Consider the following 22,734-nt stretch of genomic DNA (forward strand, 5'->3'; position numbering starts at 1 on the left):
TTTCCATATTGCGTAGCCGTTGGTGTATTTTATGGTGATAATAGCTTTTCGTGCTTTTCGTCTTTTATACTGGATCTAAAAGTGATTTATTCACTACCATTAGAGTGTTAGAACATTATGTATAATATTCTGTCTTCATGGCTATGTTGCTCAGCAAGCTTGGTACCTCACATATTTTTTGTTATGTGATCTTGCCAGGCAGCCCAGCAAGGTGATAAATTCATTGACCTTTTGTCTGTCCAAGAGAGTCTGCTTACCCTAAGTTTTGAAGGCCAGTACCGTCATCTACAGGACTATTTCATTTATTTATTTTTAGTGTGGACTGTTTTTTATTCCTTTTTATTTCAAAGATTTATGCCGTGGAAATAAGTAGAGTCATTTCATCCCTCTTCCCTTTTCTCCCTCTAACACCTTTCATGGCTCCCTGAGCCCACTCTTGAATTCATGGCCTCATTCTCTTTAATTGCTATTGTTACATATATGCAAACACAGCGCAAATATATAAATGAAGCATTCTAAACCCATTCAGTGTCTTTGCATGTATATGATTTTACATCTCTCAGCATCATTTAGTCTTCTGTAGTCCTGTGCCTGTGGGCGACCTTCAACGTTAGCATGTCCTTTAGAATTGTGTGTTCAGGTCCTGTTAGCCAAACTACAAAACAGCACCTGCACCCAATAGCCAGGGAACATCTTGGATAGTGGAAAGATTGTAAGAACCAGAGGACCAGGAAATCTGCTATGAGATTCTGTGTCCTAGGAATGACAGGGAAGTTTCACCTATGACAACTCAACAATACGCATACACATATAGTAAGCTAGATTAGCAGGCTTTGTTTGCCATGCTGTGATATGGCATCCTGCTTTGTCCTGGCTGCAAGGCATTGGTTGAGGAATGTTCTAGCAGTCCTCTGGAAAAACCTTTGTGTGTGATCACATTTTGCTTGTTGCTGTCAAATCTTGTCTGGATTGGCAGTTTGATTGTAAGGTACTTCAGTGTGGCTATCTTTAAGTTCATCTTATTTAGAGCTCTAGGGATCCTGGCTTTCTGCCTCCAGATACAAATCATTTTCAACCATTGTTTCTTTGATTAAACTTTCCTCTCCTTTCAACTTTCTTATTATAAAGTGTACATTGGCTGGCCAACCTGATGGCATCTTAGAAGCCTCCTAAGATTCCATCACCTTTTCCATCATTGTCTCTAACTGCTTCTTTCACTGAACAATATCCAATGGCTTGTCTGGGTTTGCTGATCTTACCTTCACTTAACCTCAAATGCTATTGAGGTTTACCCCTCCGGTAAATTTTTGAGTTGAGTTATTTATTCTTCAGTTATGTATCATCTGATCTGATTTCCTGGTAAATTTCTAAATTTTCTATCTCATTTGAAATCTCATGTCTTTCACATATTTTCTCTCTTGACTTTGTTAAGTATATTTTCAGAAGTCAATTTGAATTCTCTGTCAGATAATTCACATACTTCAGTTTCAACAGTGTTGGTTCCAATCTTGGATTTTTATTTTGAACATTTTTCCATGCTAATGCCTCAAGAAAAAAATTGGAATTTTGAATGTATGATCTAATATTTTAAAGGTAGCATCAAGCTATTCTTTCCCAAGCACATGGAATCATAGGGGTCCGATCTAAAAAATATCTCAAGTTCTCGTGCAGGTATTGATTTTTTTTTTTTTTTTTTTGCATGTACTCAAGTTGAAGAAATGTCTCAAAATTGTTCTTTGAGCTACTTGTTAAGTTTTTTAGTATTTGAAAAAAAAGATCTATCAGTCTGCTGACATCAAGTGCCCCCAATGAGTCATCATCTTCTGTTCCATGGAGAATTTCTGTACATATTCTCCATTTACCTTTCGTTAATAGTTCTGAACTTAAACTTGACATACACAACTGCATAGACAATAAAGCTCAGGGTCAATAAAGGTTAACACAGGTCAATAAAGCTGGTAATGTGAGTTGATCTCCGATGATCAAAGCAGAGGACTCCTCCCCACTGTGTGATGTAGACAACAGTGATTTGTATGTGACTAGTCTGCCTTGTTCTATTTAAATCTCTAAGTCTTACATGTGTGATTGTCTGGTGACTGAAAGGCATCCCTGGTTAAGAAGAGTGCACATTGGATTATTTGCAAATTACCATGTTCAGACAGTTACCCGTTTTCACAGTGAAAACACCTCTAAACTACTGGCAAGAATTGCTTACAGGAGCTTTAGCCTGGATGACTCTTGTCACATTGGTCTGGACAAAAAACACTTAAAAAAAAGAAAAGATATGTGAGTTGCCTTGATCAGGATTTATGCCCGCAGCACATAAACTTAAAACTTTGAAAACTAAGGCATCACCAGCAAAATGTGTTCTTAGTCCAGCAAAGTTATCACCCTCAGGGTATTTAAAAAAAAAAAAAAAACTTCCTACGCTTCCTATGCTTCTGTGACTTTTAAGTTCCAAAAGTCCTATTCTGACACATAGCATACACTTAGGCATTTTTCTATGATGATGTAATTTTAAGTATGTTTATGACCAAATACAGCAATAAAACATAACTAATATCTTGCTTTTTTATTTCTTTGTTATCTAAAATTGGCAAATGCTGAAGGCGGTTTTCATCACCACTTAGAAAATCATCACCTAATTTTTAAAATGGCCTTGACCCCAACCATTGACCCAACTGTCCTTAGTCTCTGTGGAGAGTGAGCAGAAAGCCCAACTAAACAAGCTTTGACCCGTGAGGCAGAAGGGAATAACAAACAGCTTTGACAAATTTAGGAATTTGAGATATTATAATATACACTTCACTGGCTTGAATTCAGGAAGACGCACATTTGAGAAATATTCTCCTCTTATGTATGCCATTGAAAAAATATTCCTTGTCATGGGCATCAGGGTTCCTTGGCTTAATGGAACCTCAGGGTCTACTTCTCCTCGTCTAAGCTACATACACACTACCACCCAGGCCTCTGTTCTGAAAGAAGGCTGCTGACATGTCCTCACCCACAGAGCACTAACACCCATGGAAGATCTCCCTGACATCTAAGCATGATTTGCAAGGTCCTGCCTGCTCCTAGAAGGTTGACATGCCCATTCTCTGTCCCCAAGACACCCCGTATCTGGAATGCCCAGAACTATAAGCTTTACCTAGTTGATTTCATCTCCACTGCTAAGTTCAGATTTGCTAATAAAGCATTCTCTACCATAGCACTCTGCCCTTATAATGCTTGCTGATCATGATACCTACTATTCATTTGGAATTAACTCCTGAGAGGGCAGGATAGTTTAATCTCTTCTGCTCACAAACATGGTCTTGTATTGAGCATGAAGTAAGGATGTAAAATTACTGCTTGAATTTCTATTTGAATTCCTAGTTACTAGTCATTGATTAGGTGATAATAATAACAATTTCTAAACATTACTTCAAGAAAGAGGCACAAGTCATCTAAAACATTCCAAATAACTCCTGACATATATTATATACTTAACATATGCTGTTGTTGTTTTTATTATTCATTTCTCTATTTCATTATAGCAGTCAGTTTGGGCTTAAATAATAATTACCTGATAAGAAAAATTCTCTTACACTTTGAGTGCTAAATGGATTGCACCAAAATAGACCCATTAATCAACTAAACTAATGCACCATGTTAATGGTATTTTGTATTCCAAATGAAAAACAGAATCTCCCTGTTACACACTAAGTACATGTAATTATTCTTATTACCTATTGCAAATTATGCACAACTATGTTTGGAAAACATTATGTTGTATTATTATAAAATATTAGTAAATCATGTGAGCAAATGGTCTACGATTTGTATCCTAACAGTTTAAACTTATAAAAAAGCTTACAAGAAATGACTGAAGTAAACAGATCCCAGTAGTTATTGTCTAAAAAGAAATCTAAAGTGTATCTCTTAAAGCTTATAAATGACTCATGTGATCAGCTTTTCTTAATTCATAATTCTGCAGACTTATTAAACGAAGGCAGTACTTGAGTCCTCTCTCCCATCCTAGGTCTGAGCCTAGCCAAGTGAATGGATGGCCATTTCCTGACAGGTGGATGATTACATGTCCCTTAGTTTCCTTAGCAACAGATAAGGTACTAATGATTTATCCGCGTGGTGTTAAGAACACATAATTCTCTGAAAGTCAAAAACAAATTGCAGCTTAGTCAGGGGAGAAAAGAGGAGAGTGGAAAGCAGAAAAGGGACAAATGAGATGTAACCCATGCTCAGCTTGAGGTTTCTCTGCCCAACAGTAAGAGCACAATAACTTAACGACACGAGTAAGCCACAGCAGTGAAGGCACAAAGTGGCAGCATTTAGTCCCTATTAATTACCTGCACTTATTCTTAATTTGGAAGCTGCAATATTCTTGTTTGCTTTGCTTTTCTCCTCTGTTGGACACCACCCTCCTCTCCATTCACCTCCATTTCTCTCCACCTCGCCGTCTGTCTTGCTTGGCCAAGTCTTTTTTTTTTTTTTTTTTTTTTTTTTTTTTATTTCCAGGCACAATGGTTATAGACTTAGGAAAAGAGAAACTGATGTCCTAAGCTGTAAGGACCTGGTGAAAGGATAACGTTTCAGAGAATATATGGAGATGGGTTTCATTTTTGCAAACGTTTATCAAATTCCACATAGCAAAGTACTATGTTAGACAACAAACCAGCGTTTTAGGGAAATTACACACAGAGCTAACCAACAGACAGGAAACTGAAGGAAATGGGAGGCATGGGAGGCGGAAGTAGAGATAAAGCAGCAAGGACGAGAAAACTCGATGTTGATGTTTAAGCTATGCTTTAGGGTACTCAAGATAGGAAAGGCAAGTCTCCGAAGTTCTAGCACATTGGCATTGGTTTTAAACCATGACCCTTACCCCTTCAGCTGTCTGTGAAAGTCAGCCATGTTCTAACTTTGTTATAAATGAATAAAACTTCACAAATATCTTACCTTAAATGCTGTAGATTGTTGTACACTGGCCTAGTGTAGCTGTGTCAGGGTCACCAAGAGCAACTGTCTGTGTAAACAAAGAAGTGTGTGAAAGAGACTGGATAATGCTACTGACTAGCTCTCTATCGCCATGGGGCTCAGCACCACAGAAATTATCTAGCTCTTAAACTACTTGGAAAATGATTTCTCAGGGGATGCAAAATTTCTATTTTCTTACATTTTTAAAAGATACAATAGTGGGAAATGGGAAAATATTGAAAAGGGAGCCATCAATTAACAAGCTCAATAGGTCACGTAGAAGTCATGACATGTCCCGACACCCAGCATGAGAGGTTCCTTTATGCGCATGTGCCATCCCCTGAAGAAGGGAGCCTTTGACTCCGCACAGTAGACAGCAGACTGCCTTTTCACAGCTGTTCTCAGACACAAGGGCATTTTTGAGCTCCGTTTATAAAACATAAATATCATATTGTTGTTCCCATCTTCTTCTGGTTCTAAATGGCGTCAGTGATGGCTGAACACCCCACTCACACACTGGTGACCAAAGTTAACACTGGGAAATAAAGACAAGAAAGAAACATGCCCCAGTTTTACTGTCCTTCCTGCGGAGAATCTGAACACATTTCCTCTTCGTATTGGTTTGAGATGCTTTAAACACGCAATTGAAGGTGGGAGGCCCTGGGGTCAAGGAGAAGTGGCATGGTCTGGCATCTGTAGGGATATGTCCCAGGAGATCTCCGGACAGGCTGTAAGATTACAAAAATAGACCAGCTGTCAAAAGCCTCTAAAAAAGTTGATTGTTTAAATAGAGATTGGTGTCAGACAGCCAAAGTGAGGGGAGGAAAATTTTGCACTGAAGGAAGGTGTGACTGCAGAGGCAAAGGTCACTTGGAACAGGTGGGTGCTGTCAAGCTTTGGCTGTTAGGTGAGTTCTTGAAAATTGTGATGAACAGTGGTTCTGGCGAAGCCAGGACTGCAAACCGTGAAAGGTTCTGACTGACAGCCTGAAGCAGATTAGTAATGGGTGAGGAGAATGGCAAGCCTTTCTTCTCCCTAAGTTTTTCCTTCAATCTCATCCCTATGGGCAGAGCTGCTACTTATTTGCTGGACACTTAGAACAGGCCCAGAGATGCTACCCAGTTTAGAAAGTTCATCCGATGTAGTTGTGTCCACCTATCTTCCTTCTACTATAGCAAGAACAGCTGACTCTGGTTCACTTACAAAGGGAAGGACTGTAGTTCCCTGTTCGGTTGGAAGCATCTAGTAAGAGCCTCATACTTCCTCATAATACGGTAAAAGTGTGGAGCACAAGCAAGCATGTTTGAGAAAGACATGGGGACAGTCTCACTCTACAGCAGCGGGCCTCAACCTGCGGGTTTCGACCCTTTGGGGGTAAAACTACCCCTTCACAATTGTCACTAAGATGACCTGCATAACAAATGTTATGATTCACAACAGTAGCAAAATTACAGTTATGAAGTAGCAATGAAAACAATTCTATGGTTGGAGTCACCACAACAGGAGGAGCTGTATTAAAGGGCCGCAGCATTGGGGAGGTTGAGATCCACAAGTCTAAAGCAATCTACTTTCAAAAATACCTGAGTCACAAGATAGCAAGCACCTACCTACCACGAGGAAGAGCTAAGCCCTCTTACAAAGCCAAGGCATCTTAGACCACCCACGTCCCAAGGCCACCACAATATCCATCAGCAAGAGTCTCAAACCATGGCATGAGTCATTGTAGAAAGAGGCACTGGCCTCATTTGCCAGAAGAGGGAATTGCATCTGTAGTGTAGTTTATTAATCTGTATTCTAGAGAGCAAACAGTATCTTATTTTAACTGGTATTGTTTTCCTTCATATTCCTGTATTTATAATACTGTTCTATCAAGAAGCTGTTACTTTAAATCTCTGTAACTCTTCATAACCCAGTGTATTTTTACTATTTATTTAATTTTTGAATTATGTATACTGCTGTGTGTGTGTGTGTGTGTGTGTGTGTGTGTGTGTGTGTACATGAATACAGGTGACTCTAGAGGTGAGAAGGCATCACATCCACTGTGGACACGAGCAGTTGTGAATTGCCTGATGTGGGTGTTACTACGCAAACCCCTCTGGGAGCAGTGTGGTTTCTGAACGACGTAACTGTCTCTCCAGCCACCGATCCAGTGTTTTAAAGAAGACAGAAACCATAGACAAAGACAAGTCTCAAGGCTATGTGCCTGGCCCTGTCAACCTAGTCAAAAGTAAAGGGCTGGGGATGTCACATATAGGGGAATCTTCTACTTCTTCTAAATATTAGGACCAGAACTCTCTTCTTAAATGCATGCCTCCAGTTCCTTGCTCAGCGCCTGAACTAAGATGCCCAATGGTAACTCATTCGCCTTACTCATTAAGCCATACTGAGTTAATGCTATGTCACCCTCCTTCTTCCTTGCCATGTCTGCCTGTACATCTTCCTGTAAATGACAGTGACGTGTGTGTGTGTGTGTGTGTGTGTGTGTGTGTGTGTGTGTGTGTGTGTGTAAAATCCACAGTGGAACCGACGCACACCCGTCCAAGTTACTGGGTTTAGAGGTCTATGCATCCCGCATCTCTTAAGGCTGCTTAGACTTGAGTTCCAATTATTTCTCTCCTAAGTCATTTCATCATTTCAACTGCACTCATCTCTGCTTACCTTCATTCAGCAATTCATGCTGGAGTCCGGAATGGCTTCCTTCTCAAACACCTAACAGGCGGCGTTAAAGCCATTCCACTCCGGTAACATTTCAAATCCCCCATGAGATAGCCTACTAACTTAGTAGAAATGCTCCTTCTCACCAATTCCTCCCCCTTCAGGTGCCAACTTCCAGAGGCCATTTCCACGCCCTCCCATGCTCGGGTAAAACACAGCCCTCTCAGGGAGCACTGGAAGCTTTCCATGGGCACCGAGACTCCCTGAGTGCCGCAGACCTTCCTGAAGCCTGGGAACCCAGGAGAAGGAACACACTTGCTGATTAAAATGCTATCTTCAAACACAACACTAGGCATTTCCAGCTTTACAGTGCCCCTTGGCTCCCTCCCCGTCTGTGTGTCTCCATTGGCTGCCTGTCCCTTCCCTTTCCCGGCATCCCAATGTCTGGCTCGCTCCTTTTCTCCCTGGTTTTCTTATCTCTTCGTCTCTCATTTCTCCCTGAAGTTTCTGGAATAAAGCCATTTGTTTTTGTAAGCAGAATACCAGTTTGGCTGCTTATGGCTTTGTTCATTTGCCCAGATCCTTCTCTTCAAGCCCCCGGAGTATTCCCTTCTTTACCAAACAGCTGTTTTCCTCGAAAGGAGTTCTGGAGCCATCAGGCGATGGAGGGGAAATTTTGCTTTTGTTTTAGAATGGGGATTGGACCAATTACTATTTTATAAACTAAAGGTGGGTTTCTTGTGTCTTAGCATGAATCCTTAACTTTCTAAAACTCTTTAACTAAAATGTAATTACACCCCCTTCCCTGTCTTCTCCCTCCAACCTTTTCAAATCCATGGCCTCTTTTTCTTTAATCATCATTGGTGTGTGTGTGTGTGTGTGTGTGTGTGTGTGTGTGTGTGTCTACATACATACATACATACATACATCATGCTGAGTTCATTTGGCATTGTCTATAGGTATAAGATTTCAGAGCTGACTAGTTGGTATTAGCTAATGGACTAGGGGGCTCTTCCCAGGGAAAGACTATTTCTCATTTCCTCATCATTAATTGTCTACAGCTCCTCACCTAGGGAGGGGCTCCTGGTGCATTTACCCATCCATTTTGGGGTGTCAACTGGTGTTAGACTCATTCGGGTTTTGTTAGGCATATTGTTGAGATTTTGCGGGTATAACACCCCTGTCACAAGTAGAACATAAGGGTTTCATGGCAGACATCTTGGTCTTCTGGCTTATGATCTGTCCAGCCCCTTTTCAGTGATGTCTGCTGAACCTACCCTGATTTACCCCTATGAAGCACAACAATGACTTGCATGGCAAGTCAGATATCCCTAAATGTGCAACAGGGACACTGATCTCTCGGCAGTAACCAAAGCAGTCTAGCTGAACCAAAGGCCCGCGAAATAGAAGGGAAATATGCCCAGGACTGGAAACAACCAACAACCCATGGCTAGTTAGGTCAGGAATCTTGGATAATAACCTGTTACTACCACTTTACTTCACCAGCATAATCCCTAGACTAATTTTTAAATGCAAATCCTTACACTCACAGATAAGTGTGGCTCTCACCCCTCATAAAAGAAACTTCTTTTTCCACAGTTTGAGGCCACCGCTATCTGAAAGTAAACACTGAGCAGAGCCAGTGAAGTGTTGCATTCCATTTTCCCTAACACTGGGGCTTTGCCCTGTGCACATAGGGAGCGTTTTAAAGAGCCCTGGTGATTATGGATATGGGGAACTATTTCCATTAAAGGTCTCACATGCTGCTGCCAATCTAAGCAACTTAAAAGGAAGAGTCTCTAAAGGACAGAAGTGCAAAATGTCACAAGGGTCTACCTAAGCAAGCATGTGGTGATAATGGGCAGTAGACTGGGCACTTTTGTGAACTGCCTTCAGGATTTAACTAACTAGTGTCACTGTTAGGAAGATGCTTCATGGGTACGAGGAGACTTGCAGTCGGATGTTCTAAAGCAAGAGCTCTGCATGGCTGTCTCTAACACTATCTGCCAGTGAGGGAAATAGCAGCACTTCCAAGCATCTTCGCAAGGGGAAGTCATTTTCAAACTTCACTCAAAACGGGCAAATGTAAGCTACCAGCATCATCTGCTTCTCATAGCGCACTGAGCCAGAAGAAAGTCCCAGGTGTCTAGAATGTGCCCAGTTGTTCTCCTGCTGAGATCACATGGATTCTGAGTGCCCCTGGCTTGAAAATTCGCCTCCTCTCCTGTCAATCAACAGCTAAGCACAGCTTCCAGGTTTCCAAATTTCTCAGCACCGTTGGTTAGTCTTAACACTGTTTCCATGGTTACCTCACTCAAGTAGGTGAGCTCAGGCTGTCACGGCACTAAGAGAAAAAGAAATGCTGGCTTCTATTGTCCCTGATGCCACAGGAGTATAGCACTAATGAGTGAGTAAGTGGACTGAAAGTTAGGATTACTGGTTCTTACATTATTCTTAGACTTTGTGTCCTATGGAAAATATATAGCTTCACAAATTTACATAGTTTAAAGAAAAGTCAATGAGGAAATAGATGAGAAATGGATTGGTACCTGCCGTCAAGACTGATGACCTGTGATCAATCCCTCTGACCCACAAGGTAGGAAGAGAGATCTGATTCCTACCAGTCATTCTGTGACCTCCACTCAAAAACTGTGGCACGTGTGCGCTCACAACCACACACACACACACACACACAATGAAATAAATAGAAACATAGTGGGTTTTCGTGGAATAATAAAGATCAGGGAAAACAGACAGGCTGAACAGATGTTTATTCAGGGAGAAATAACTTACAACAGAGACAGATGAACAACAGCAGGTTCCTGTCCCAAGGATGCCTCTGGATGCTTTCTGCCTCTGTCCAGCAATCAAGAGGGCACTCCTCCCCTACCTCAGGCCTAGTTTCCCCAGGTCACATCTGCACCTGTCCCCACCCCCAATGGGCGTGGTCAGTGCAACATGTACAGGTACAGACAGAGTGAATATCTCACTAAAGTGGGAGGGGCTTGGCCTTGGTTTGAAGGGATCTACTAAGTTCCTAGCAAAAGGTAGAAAAAATGCAGCTCTTATCTCAACCTCCCTCCCCCCCAAAAATGCTCACAGTAGGTTTTAATATCTCTGTCATTTGCCGGAGACAACAAAAGCCAAAAGGGATGCCCAACCTTTTGACACAGTAATATGACATTGTCACCTACAAACGTGTTGAGCTGAATTCATAAGCTTCCCTAGGTTGGACACATCTGGGAAGAATTAAAATGAGACAGTCGCTATGAATTTGAATTTGAATCCATGTCTGTTAATCTTCCAAGTGTTTTCTTTTCTCATACCACTGTTCAGTCTTCTACCAAGCATGACCTCAAGGGATCAAGGATGGTCTGTGCTGAGGGAGCTGGTCATCAACTACATACAGCTATGGAAGGCGGCACCTGGGAAGTCATTCTTTCTTCAGGGCCTTACAGTGTGGGGACAGTGGCATAACAAAAAGCCACAAATCTGTAGCAGAAAGAGTTTCCTTGAGTACCTTTTCTAGTTTCAATGTGCCATTTGGATAAAAACAGTCCGAGCAGAAGCGGCTTAGAGGAGGGAAGGGTTCATTTCCACTTCCTCTTCTAAGTCTCAGCCCATCAGGGGGTGAAGTCAGGGCACGAACTCAAGCAGACACCATGAAAGAACCCTGCTTCTTCTACAGCTAGGCCCACCTGTTTGGAGACTGGTGCTGCTCACAATGGGTGGGTTTCCAACATCAATTAACAATCAGTACACTACTCCATGGATCAATTTAAACCTAGCTGTGTTGATGTGTAAGTTAACTGGGATGGTGCCCATTCCTTCCCACAGTAGGAGTTGCCTTGGGAAATCCACATATTATCTTTGATCCTCAGAGACTTCACCTGTGACTTGAGATAACAACTTAGTTGGGTGTTTTGATAACTCAATAAGAAAATGCATCTGAGGTTATTTATAAAATACAGAATTGGTTACATGGCTATTCTGATCACCCGCCCCCCTATCTTATAAAATCTTGGGGCCCCAAATTTCTCATAGGTTTGACTCATTCATTGAAAGTGTTCTATCTGCACAATGTCAGGAACTACTTATTCACTATGGTGTTCAGTACAGTGAGCTGCCATTTCATTCATACATTCAATAAGAAGATGTCACTATCGTTTCTTCCTAGTGCACAGCGAGTGATGGAATTTAGTTATCATTCTTCATGGTGCTTGGATGCTGTAGAACCCACACAATTCGTGGGTTATAATATTTCCTTATTCTAGACATCATGAAAACAAAGTTCAGAGATCCTTAAACGGACCTGGGCACTCATAGGTAGTAAACTGTTGAGCAGGAATATAATAAGTACAAACCTCTGATACCAAGCCTGTGCTATGGATGTAAACAAATAATTTTATCTCGTTGTATTAACTGGAGATAAAACTTATGTCTAATAACTGCTTTAAGGAGTAAAAGAAAAATCATATATAAAAAATGTACATTATGAAAGCGTGTCAAATAGTAGGCATTATTATTGCTTTTGTTTGGGACAGTGGACTACTTACCAGGACCTGACTGGTCTCTGGTCAGGCTGTTTCCTCATCCTATACCCCAGAACCTCTTTAGTAATGTTTCCCATCCTATTTCCAGTGGCTCCTCTAACCCTGGGAATAGCTGTGGACCAATCACAGCCCCAAATTCCCACTTGTTGCTATGACCAAACCTCAGGCCCCAGCTGCTGTCCCCAAGAGCTGATCATAAACCATAAGAGGCATGAGGAGATATGTGTCTAGACTTGTTCTGTCATTCACTCCATGAGGCCCCACCCATTGAAATGGATGCTTGACAATTAACAGCTGTTGGGGGAGGGGGTGTCACTTTCTTCAGTAGTGTAACTGTTGGTGAGTTCTCCTCGATCCAGGGAATAATCTCCCACCTCTGCTCTGGCAAGAAGATATCCTTAACCTCTTGGTACAAAAACCAAGACATGAGAAGGTGGAGTGGCTGAGAAGTGTGCCAGAGAGAGAGAGAGAGAGAGAGAGAGAGAGAGAGAGCGCTCAGGAGGGGGATGGGGTGGAGAATTACTCAAATTCGTCATATAAATGTCTAAAACTGTTCATCACTAAGAAACCTTTTTAAATGTATCACGCAATGGAAATTTAGGTGAAACTCTTACTGCAGAGTTAAGCAATACTGGTGGACGCAGTCTCAAATAGTTTTCTTAAGATATTTTTGTAGTTACCACTTAAGTAAATCAGGGATAATTACTTCTATTCCTTCTTGCTCTTAGCAGAAACCTCATGCTGGGAGCACACAGTCAGACCCTCCTCCTGAGCATAGACTGATCCCAGGACAATCAGAGGCAGAATGGACCAGGAAGAAGGCAGCAGCCGAGACTAGGTTCCTTTTAGGCTCATTGCCTAGCTCCCACTTGGCCCATTGCCTGTCCTCATTAGTCCCAGCAAGTGAATCTGATTAGCCACTCTGACTTATTTTTGGCAACCTGGGAGTACATGGGCCAAGGCTTATTTTCATAGCTGATACAATCATCGCCAAAGCTGCCATTAGCATTTGGAAGATTACTCCCTTTTCTGGAAGATTCCACTGTCTGTAAAGCGTCAAGACACATTAGACATCTACTCAAACACAGAATGTGCCTCTAGCTTCCCCCTCCTTATCACTGTAGCCACCCTGGACTGGCTGGCTGAGACATGGTGCAAAAAAAAAAATCTCTATAATTATGACTTTGGTGTTTGTAAACTTAATGTTTTCCAAGTCAGTGAACCACCTTCTATAATCAATGAGACACAAAAAACAGATTTGACTGTTAATACATATCCAATGCTTGACTTTTCTGTATTTTGATTAACAGAACATTTTTATTGTTGTTATGTACTAAAAAAAATAAAAACATAAAAAAACCCAAACAAACAAACAAACAAAAAAAAACCAAACTGCTAGTTGTGTGTGGAACATGAATAATAAAAAATTAAATAAGTAATTTATTTATTTTCCCCTAATTAAACTTACAGCTGTTAGTCCAAATACCCACTGTAAATCCATATATACATATATGATCAGTGGGAAATAATGATTGCTAGTAAGACTAATTATTTTAGGTGACCAAGATACAAAACTTCTGAGATTCCAAATAAATTATGAAATACACTTAAATAAAAACTATTATGGAACATATTGTCAGTTCTTTTTGATAAGTTAAAATCTAAGTGTTTTTCTCATCAGTTACCAGCTGATTTGAAGATCTATCTATCTCTAGAGTGTCTGATTCACTAGGCAGTTCCTGAACAGAGTCATGGGAATCACCAAATTCGGTCTCTTTCTGAGGCTCGTCTGTGTTTGAATCTTCCTGCTGCTTCAGGCCACTAAGGGATATGTCTCAGGTTCTCCTTCTCAGCAAGGAAAGGACAGGTTGAGAGCAGGCACCGGATGTGGCTAGTTGGACAGTTGTCTGTTTAGGGACAGTTGCATTTAGCAGCAGTGAGTAGACTTAGAACACAGAAAGAGTGAATGCTTCCATGCCAGCCTCTCTCCATGGTAGAAGTTCAGCTATGCACTGTCCTGTCCTTCAGATGAGCACAAGACCCAAGGATCCAAGAGGCTAGAGCTTCAACATCTTCTGTGTGCAGACAGACTAAGGCACCCACAAAGCAAGAGTTTCCTGAATGATGTCTGAGTGTGAGAGGAGACAATGTGATAACCAGAAATTTAGAAGTCATGCACATAAACTATCTCCTATTGCAAACATGGCCACACAGTCAGGTGTACCCAGCAGCGGACAGTACCTGGTCCCGGATATGTGGATACACCTATAAATACCTTACTACTCATGACCTGGGATGATGTACAACAGCAAACAACCCAGTGTGGTTAGGATACCATGAGCACAATCTAGCTTGCTTAATGTGAAGATAGAATTAAATACTCACTAATGCCTGATAACTTGTGTAAATACTAATGACGATAAAAATGTGTTCAAAAGAAAAGATATTGATATAATTTTAGCTCTCTATAAGCTATTTTAGGACATTGATATATAGCCCATTTTAATTTAGTTGCTAAAAATGTGTAACACAAAATTCAATAGATACATTGATATTAAGAAATGTCCTCATGTAATCGAGGGAATTGGCAGGACTTCGATCCTTCCATTTATATTCTGTGTGACAAACTCAGTGTTAGAAAACAGATAAAGATAACAACAACCAGCATACAGAACAAATAGAGAGTTCGGGTTTTGAGCTTATGACCTTGGGGAGGTAGTCTTTTTGAGTCTCAACTAGAAAATGAGATTGAGAGTAACATATCCCTCTCATGACAAATATGCTTGCAGTCAGATCATTTGTAGATGGTCTGTGGAATTCAGACCATGGCACCTACATGGGGTAGATGGTTAACTATTTGCAGTCGTTATTCTGTAAACCTGCTAACAACTGGAGCTTGTGGTGCTGAGATAACTCATACAGGTCACCAAATGTGTGGAAAATCAAAGCATGTGAGCCATGGATGCAAACAACAAGGGATTACTTCTGTCTTTGGAGTCTACACAGAATCAAGAATGAACATTTAGGCCAACCAACCTTACAAATGATTTTTTAAACAACCTTTACACATTTTTTTTTTTCAGACAGGGTTTCTCTGTAGCTTTGGAGCCTGTTCTGGAACTCACTCTGTAGACCAGGCTGGCCTCTGGTCACAGAGATCCACCTGCCTCTACATCCTGAGTGCTGTGATTAAAGATGTGCCCCCCACCACCAAGCTCCTTTACACATTTTTTTAAAAAAAAGGTTTCTCTTATTTTTATTTGTGCTGTGTGTGTGTGAGTGTGTGTGTGTGTGAGTGTGTGTGTGTGCATGCGCGCGCGCGTGTGCATGCAGCTGTGTTTTGGAGCTGGAGTTACAGGCAGTCATGAGCTGCACTGTGTGGGTGCTGGAAATGGAATTCCAGTTCTCAGTTCACACAACAGAGCCACAAATGCTCTTAATCACTGAGCTGTCTCTCCTGAGTCGTGTGTCCTGGGACATCTTTCGTAAAGTGTTTCTCCGGCTTTCATGTGTGCATATGGTACTTAGGACTGAATCAAGATAGGTGAATGCAAGCTAAGCACTCTACCAACTGAGCTATATCCCGGCTACTGCTTAAGGGCTGACTAATTTGTAATGAAGAAAATTATCTTCCCAGGGTTGTGTCCTGACATTTTCCCGACTTTCAGAATTGACAGGTGAGCAAAACAAAGGAAATAATTACCTCAAAAAGACTTCCTCTAAAATGGTGTTTGCTCCAACACTTCTTCCACTTATCAGAACACAGATCTTCACTGGAAATTAACTTTGACAGTGACTGCATTTGTCATTTATTCACCCATCTGATGTGTATTGTGTGCTTTTCACATTAAATACTCCCCGAGCTCAAGACAGGTTTTTCAATGGAATATCAAATGTTCACTATAAAACTCTGAGATCATTTTTCATGAGATGGGCAAACTGACTTGTGTTGTGTGACTGAAATACCCATAGCATCCATAACCACACTCACCACGGTTGTTCATTTTACAAGAATTACCTCAGGATAATTTTATGATCCATCACCTGACTCTGACTTCTACCTCTTCTCTTTCTCTTGAACAGATTGTTACAACATTCCATGTGACTGTCCAAGACGACAACAACATCACTGTGTCTTTAGAAGCTTCCGATATCGTCAGCCCAGCATCCGTCTATGTTGTGAGGGTAGCTGGCGAGTCAAAAAACTATTTCTTGGAATTTGAGGAATTCAACAGCACACTGCCTCCTCCTGTGGTCTTTAAGGCCACGTATCACGGGCTTTATTACATAATCACTCTGGTGGTGGTCAACGGGAATGTGGTCACCAAACCTTCCAGATCAATCACCGTGCTGACAAGTAAGCAACCTGTGACGTCATTCCCTGTGCTCCTTCTCTGAGTGTGTCCTCATCAGTCTGTGGCTCAAGCGAACTTCACCCGAATGGCAAGAGTGCTTAGCTTGGAGTCTAATGACATGGCTCAACACCCTCCCCTATAGTAAGAAAAGTTTGGGTAATATAATACCCAAGTTCAATCATATTCACTATTACTTTTTTTAACAATCTGTTTTATGGGAGGAGGAAAGCAAACTTCATTGACAATATACTTTGAGACAGAATGATAATTTCAGGTTCATGACTTCACTGTGCAAATGTCTTCCACATAACTTAGATGCATGATCTCTGATTCTTGTGTCTTGTCCCAGGACATGTTTTACTATAGGAAGCAATTCGTCCTTGAGACGGTAAGTTTGTATTTATAGTCAGCTGACTTGACCTAAATTGAAATTCTTAGCAGAAGGCATAAAAATATGCTGGTTTTGTTGTTGTTGTTTGTTATTAAGCAGGGTCTTGTTATACAGCTGGTCCCATCCTCCCAGTCTTTTTGACTCAGCCTTCTGAGTGCTGGCATTAGAGGCACACACAGACCACAGCTACCATTCCTCATCTTACCTTAAGCACAGCGTGGTTCCCTCTGCTCAAGGAATATGCAGAAAGATAAAATGTAATAGAGTTGATGCTGCTGTTGGGAAGTTTATAGCAATGATTTTAACTGCAGGTGGTTTTTACATTGTTCTCTGACTTCGGCATCATGCCGTGAGGAAACATGCTGCCGAGTACTCAGAAAAGCAGTCTGCGAGGCATTGGTTTGTCATCGGAACAACTGAATGCTTCATCAAAGCTCCCTTTACTCCCGTACTTCAGTGTGAGCTCTAATGGCTGCCACCATTAACGTAGGATCCCATTGTGGACATGATTAAAGAAAAGTACAGTGTGACAGTGTCTGTTAGGGTAAAAAGAAAAGAGAGACGATCTAAGGAAAGAACTCAAAAGCAGGCTAGGGATGTATTTTTAACCTAAGTGTCAAAAATTAATTGAAGTCTCATTGGCAGAAACCCAGGGTCATTATTAAATCCTGAAAATTAACAATGGCACAGACCCAAGACCTGCAAGGCTGATGGACCTAAAGGAAAGAGCTGGAAATTAATTCAATTAAAATGAAATCTCACCTGTAAAATCCTGTCTTAGGTTCCAGGAAAAGATGAATCTGGCTGAGCCCCAGGCCGTAGCTATGGGTGCTTCGTAACTACAACCAACTCTTTGAAGTCAGCACTCTGCTTTACACAGCATCATCATCCTGTAAACACCTGGCCTGGGACTTAATAGCTGCCCCACATAGCTTAGCTGGAACCAGTTGAGCATGAATAGGAGAGAGTCGGGGGAGCAGACACTAAAGTATTGTGCAAAAGAGGATGCAGAACATAAAATCCGTTCTGTCCCAACGTTTCCTAGCAGACATTCCAAAGATGTAAAGTTGGGAGCCATAGCCCTTCAGCTGACAGTTATTAAACAAATTTGAAAAACTCCATGGTCAGTCATACCTGTAACCCCAGCATCCCAACAGGATGGGACAGGAGGGCAGGAGCTTAAGTATTTCAGCATCATCCTCTGCTATATATCAAATGCAAGGTTAACCTGGGCTACATGAAGAAAGATAGACACAAATGTGTAGTTAGACTTTCTTTTTGGCCACCAGCCCCAAATAATGACATGGAGACTTATTAGCAATTATGAAAGCTTGACCTTTAGCTTAGCCTCTTTCCCAACTAGCTCTTATAAATTAAATTAACCTGCTTTTATTAATCTACATTCTGCCACATGACTTTTACCTTTGTCCTATTCTGTACACTGGACTTGTTCCACGTTTCGTTTTTGTCTCCCTGTTTTTCTTCCCAGAGTTCCTCTCTCTCCCCCCAGAAGTCCCACCTTTTCTCTCCTGCCTAGCTATTGGCCATTCATCTTTTTATTAAACTAATCATAATAAGACATCTTTACATAGTGTAAACAAATATCCTGTAACACAAATAGGTACAATCAACCACCATGTGGTTTCATGTGCACATGTAAACCTGTGAAGACCAGAGGGCTGTCTTCGTGTTATCCTTATGAACACTATTAATGTTAATTTTGAGACAGGGTCTTTTGTTGGCATGGAGCTTGCCTATTCAGGTAGACTGGTTAGGGAGTATGCCCCAGGGATCAACTTTTCTCCACCTCACCAGCACTGGGATTGCAACCATGTACTGTCACTTCTAACTTTGTGTTTTGTTTTTGCATTCATTTACGTGTGTGTGTGTGTGTGTGTGTGTGTGTGTGTGTGTGTGTCTGTGTCTGTGTGTCTATATGTATATGCACATGTGAGGACACACATCTGGATGTCAAAGGACGACTTGCAGGAATATATTTTTTCTTTCTATCTTTATGTGAGTTGCAGGGATTAAATCCAAGACCTCAGGCTTGGCAGCAAGCACCTTTACCCACTGAATCATCGCCTCAGTCTGTTAATATAGGTTCCAGGGATCAAACACAGTCAGCTGAGCCATTTCTCCGGTAGTACTGTGCCTGGTTTAAAGGCTTAAGGACACTACCTCAGATTCTAGAAGAGATGATAATGGGAACATGAGAATTATATATAAAGGTGCAAATATTTTAACATTAGACTTGAAGGAGCATCAGATGCCATTGGTTGTGTACCACAAAAGAGAGAGTTTAATAACATGATGACTAATGATAATTTTGACTCCTAAAACTCTCATTATTAACAAGCTCCTGTTCATACCCTACCATCTTCCCATTTTAAAGTTTTCCGTTTCTAAAGTGTTTGCAGTACCTGCTCCCAGGGCTAGCATACTGCTATGAGGATAAAAGGGACATTCGTTGCAATCGTCAGCCATGTGCTGGAGCCTGCCTGGGTGAACTAAGCAATGACAGCGCAGAGGACCAGGGACAGCACTTGGATAGTTTTGATACAGTTGTTCTGAGTCTGGAGCTCGCAGAGTAAAGAACGTTATGGGGGGGGAGCAAAGAATAAATTGAATATAATGGACTTGTGTGACCAGTTCAAAAGAGCCCTGCAGCCAGTAGGTGCTGACACCCAGTTAGTATTTAACTGATGACAATGGTCCGGTATTAATTTGAGCACCTCAGGAGAAAGTGGCTGTTTCTAGGCAGGAAAATAATACCTGGGGGAAATTGCTTAGGAACTGGGAAAATGCCAGACACACACAATTTGTTCCTGTGTCAGGCAAGACTTAGAAATGGTGGCTGTCAAGACACATGGGTTTATTAGTCACCTATCCCTATTTTGAATACAAATAATTGATTTATTTAATCCTATTTATCAAACATATTCTCCATCATGGCTGCGATATCAGAAAAATACTGATACATAGAAATGCCTTTAATCAGGCATGGCCAAATTGTTCAGCAGGACTTGCTGACGGGTGCTCCAAAATAATTCAGGGAAGGTGGCCAGAAGTATAGGGAGAGATGAGACTTTACATGATAAAGAATGAAGACAGATCTAAGAAATGACAGGAGGTGACTTTCCTGGGGGCAAGCTCTCTTACAGCAGAACCCAAGGCTGAAAGATGTCACTCTTGCCTAGACAACGGACAATCACCAAACCGTGATGCAGAGTAGTGACCCAAAGGCTGAGCACACTGTCAGAGACATCTGGAAGTCGTCTGTGCAGCCTTGAGCAGAAGCGAATTCCCTCTAAGTCTGTTTTCACATCTGTCAACCATTCTGGTGGATGACTCCTTTTCTACAAAGCCCTGGATAACATAGACATGCTCTACATTGAAGCTACTCAACTTTGCTGTCGCTGCAAATAATGTGTGCACCAGTTAGCAGGGCATCACTCTCAATATTTCTTTATACATACCAAATTTTCAAGCTTCAAATCATGTGTCACGAGTTCTCTGGTTCCCGTCAACCTTTTGAAAACAGAAATCCCACTCCCATCTCCTGAGGCTTACAAAAGTAGCTCAGGGTTCAGCTTTTGCTTAGTAAGCTGTGGTTGGCCAGACTAATCTATTGTTACCCTATATAATAAGAGGGACTAGTAGGTACTGTGTCTTTTTTAATGCACATGTTTTTGCAATATTCAAAATTATATATTGTAAGACAAATAAAAGCATTACCAATGGCATTAGATAGATAGAAAATTAATCAAGACGGCAGGAACAAAGGGAAAGTGAAATTGAGGAAGAGCATGTCACTGAGGTAGGGGTGGTTGTTTTGTGATGGAGATGCTGGCTAAAGTGAGAGGATCAAATGGCTTCTGGACATAGATGTGTTGAGACGAAACAAAATAGAAGGGGAGATCAGAGGGAGTACTAACCCAGAAAGCTGGGAAAATGTTGTGGCCATGAACTAAAGTGGCTGTGATGGTTGCTGCCGGTCCTGTATCCTAGGTGACTGTGGCCAACATACCTCAGGGATCCATTTAGATTCCCACAGGTTGGGTCTGTAATCATCTTCTAGGAATGAAGCTGTAGCTTGGGCTTGGGATTCAGGATCGGTCTCTCCCTCCATGGGAGGGACGGTATTGTCATGTGTCTTTTCTTTCTCAAAAGAACTGCACCAGGAGAGACAGGTTCTTAGGTCTGTTGCATCCAGGGCTGGACCCTTCCCCAGTTACCGCCTTAGATTTTAGCGGGACAAAGCGTAGCCATCTCAGGAAGATGTGTCTCTGGTGTCAGCAGTTACCCTCCAAGCATGGGCAACCTGGGCTTCTTGCCCTTAGTCCATGTCCACTCTGACAACCACACCAAGAACTTTCAGATTCCCATCAACTGGACGCAGTAACAGTGCCTGCTGACACCGTGAGGTAGGTGTGGTTACAGAGGATACACACTGGGCCTGTAACTTTCTCACTGAGAATAAATCAGCTACGAATGTGTGGCCTGCAGAGAAACCCCGCTGTTGTGTGTGCTGGTGCTGTGTGTTGGAAAGTAGAATTTAAACACCTCTTGCACACCTCCACACACCAATTTCCTTCCTGATTGCTGTGAATGGCTCAAAGACAACAATTAAGGAACACAAACTGTCCTAAATCTAAACATGACTTAAGATTACATCAAACGTCTAATTAAAAAAAAAACAAGACCTTATTATGTGTCATATTTTTATTATTTATTAAAAACAAGACAAAGGCCAATGAATACTTGGGTTTGCTCTTTCCATAAAAAAAAAAGAGAGACATAGGACCAAGTTCAAGCTGCAATTGTCAGCCACGTGCTGGAGCCTGCCTGGGTGAACTAAGCAATGACAGCGCAGAGGCCCAGGGGCAGCACTTGGATAGTTTTGATACAGTTGTTCTGAGTCTGGAGCACGCTTGTCTCCAGGTCATAAAAGAAACTGAAACTCAAGTGGAGTGGGGAGAGCCCTTGCTGAGCTGGGCCTCTGTGTTCCAGGTATAAAAGGGTGGTCCTGAGTTTGGACTATAGTTAACAGAGAGATCAAAATGTGCCATCCCAGACCAGGCACAGTTGGACTTTCCACCTAGAACAGGGGCACAAAGCCAATCTCAGTGCCAAGACAAAGCCTCACCACAGGACTTGGTAAAAATCTATGACAAGCATCACAGTGTGAAGGATCCCAGAATGACTGATAGCCATGGGAGTTGAGAGGGGGAAATGACCAAACTGCATCAGAAGTGAACAAAAATGAACATAAGCCTACAGCCGGTATTTCAAATAACCAAAGAAACCTACACTCACAATGACAGACTTCAAAACACACAATAGTCAGACTGTATTTAAAATAGCAATTTAGCAAAACCTTACAGTATATCTGCAATGTTCACGGGCATAAAGCTCAGAATAATATTCATTTTCCAGCAATAACCAAACAAAGCATGACATGAACTATGTGGACTGTATATAATGGAATTGAAACCTTTTGAAATAAAAAAAATAATTATTTACATTAAATTAAAAATTTGTTTTGCTGATGTTTTTTCATTTAAAATATTTTTCAGACAATATATTTTGACCATGGTTTCTCCCTTTCCCAAACTGCTCCCAGATCCAGATCCTTCCCACCCCCAACCCTCACCAACTTTCTTTTTTTTTTTTTCCTCTTTATCTCAAAACAACAACAACAAACTAGAATAAACCAGAGCAAACAAAAATGAAACAGTAAGGCAAAAAAAAAAAATTAAAATAAATGACACAAACAAAGATAAAGACTATGTTTTGTGTTGGC

The 22,734-nt window shown here is 41.4% G+C and overlaps 1 protein-coding gene across 1 annotated transcript in view; it reads left to right on the forward strand.

The window, feature by feature from the left end:
• Ptpro (protein tyrosine phosphatase receptor type O) overlaps nt 1–22,734 on the forward strand; it is a 195,893-nt gene that overhangs the window by 87,941 nt on the left and 85,218 nt on the right. The window contains exon 2 of the mRNA XM_051173061.1: nt 16,266–16,539. Coding sequence (XP_051029018.1) covers nt 16,266–16,539 — 274 coding nt within the window. The remainder of the gene's footprint in view (nt 1–16,265; nt 16,540–22,734) is intronic.

This window comes from Phodopus roborovskii, unplaced genomic scaffold, assembly GCF_943737965.1.
Source record: "Phodopus roborovskii unplaced genomic scaffold, PHOROB, whole genome shotgun sequence".
Classification (NCBI taxonomy): Eukaryota; Metazoa; Chordata; class Mammalia; order Rodentia; family Cricetidae; genus Phodopus; species Phodopus roborovskii.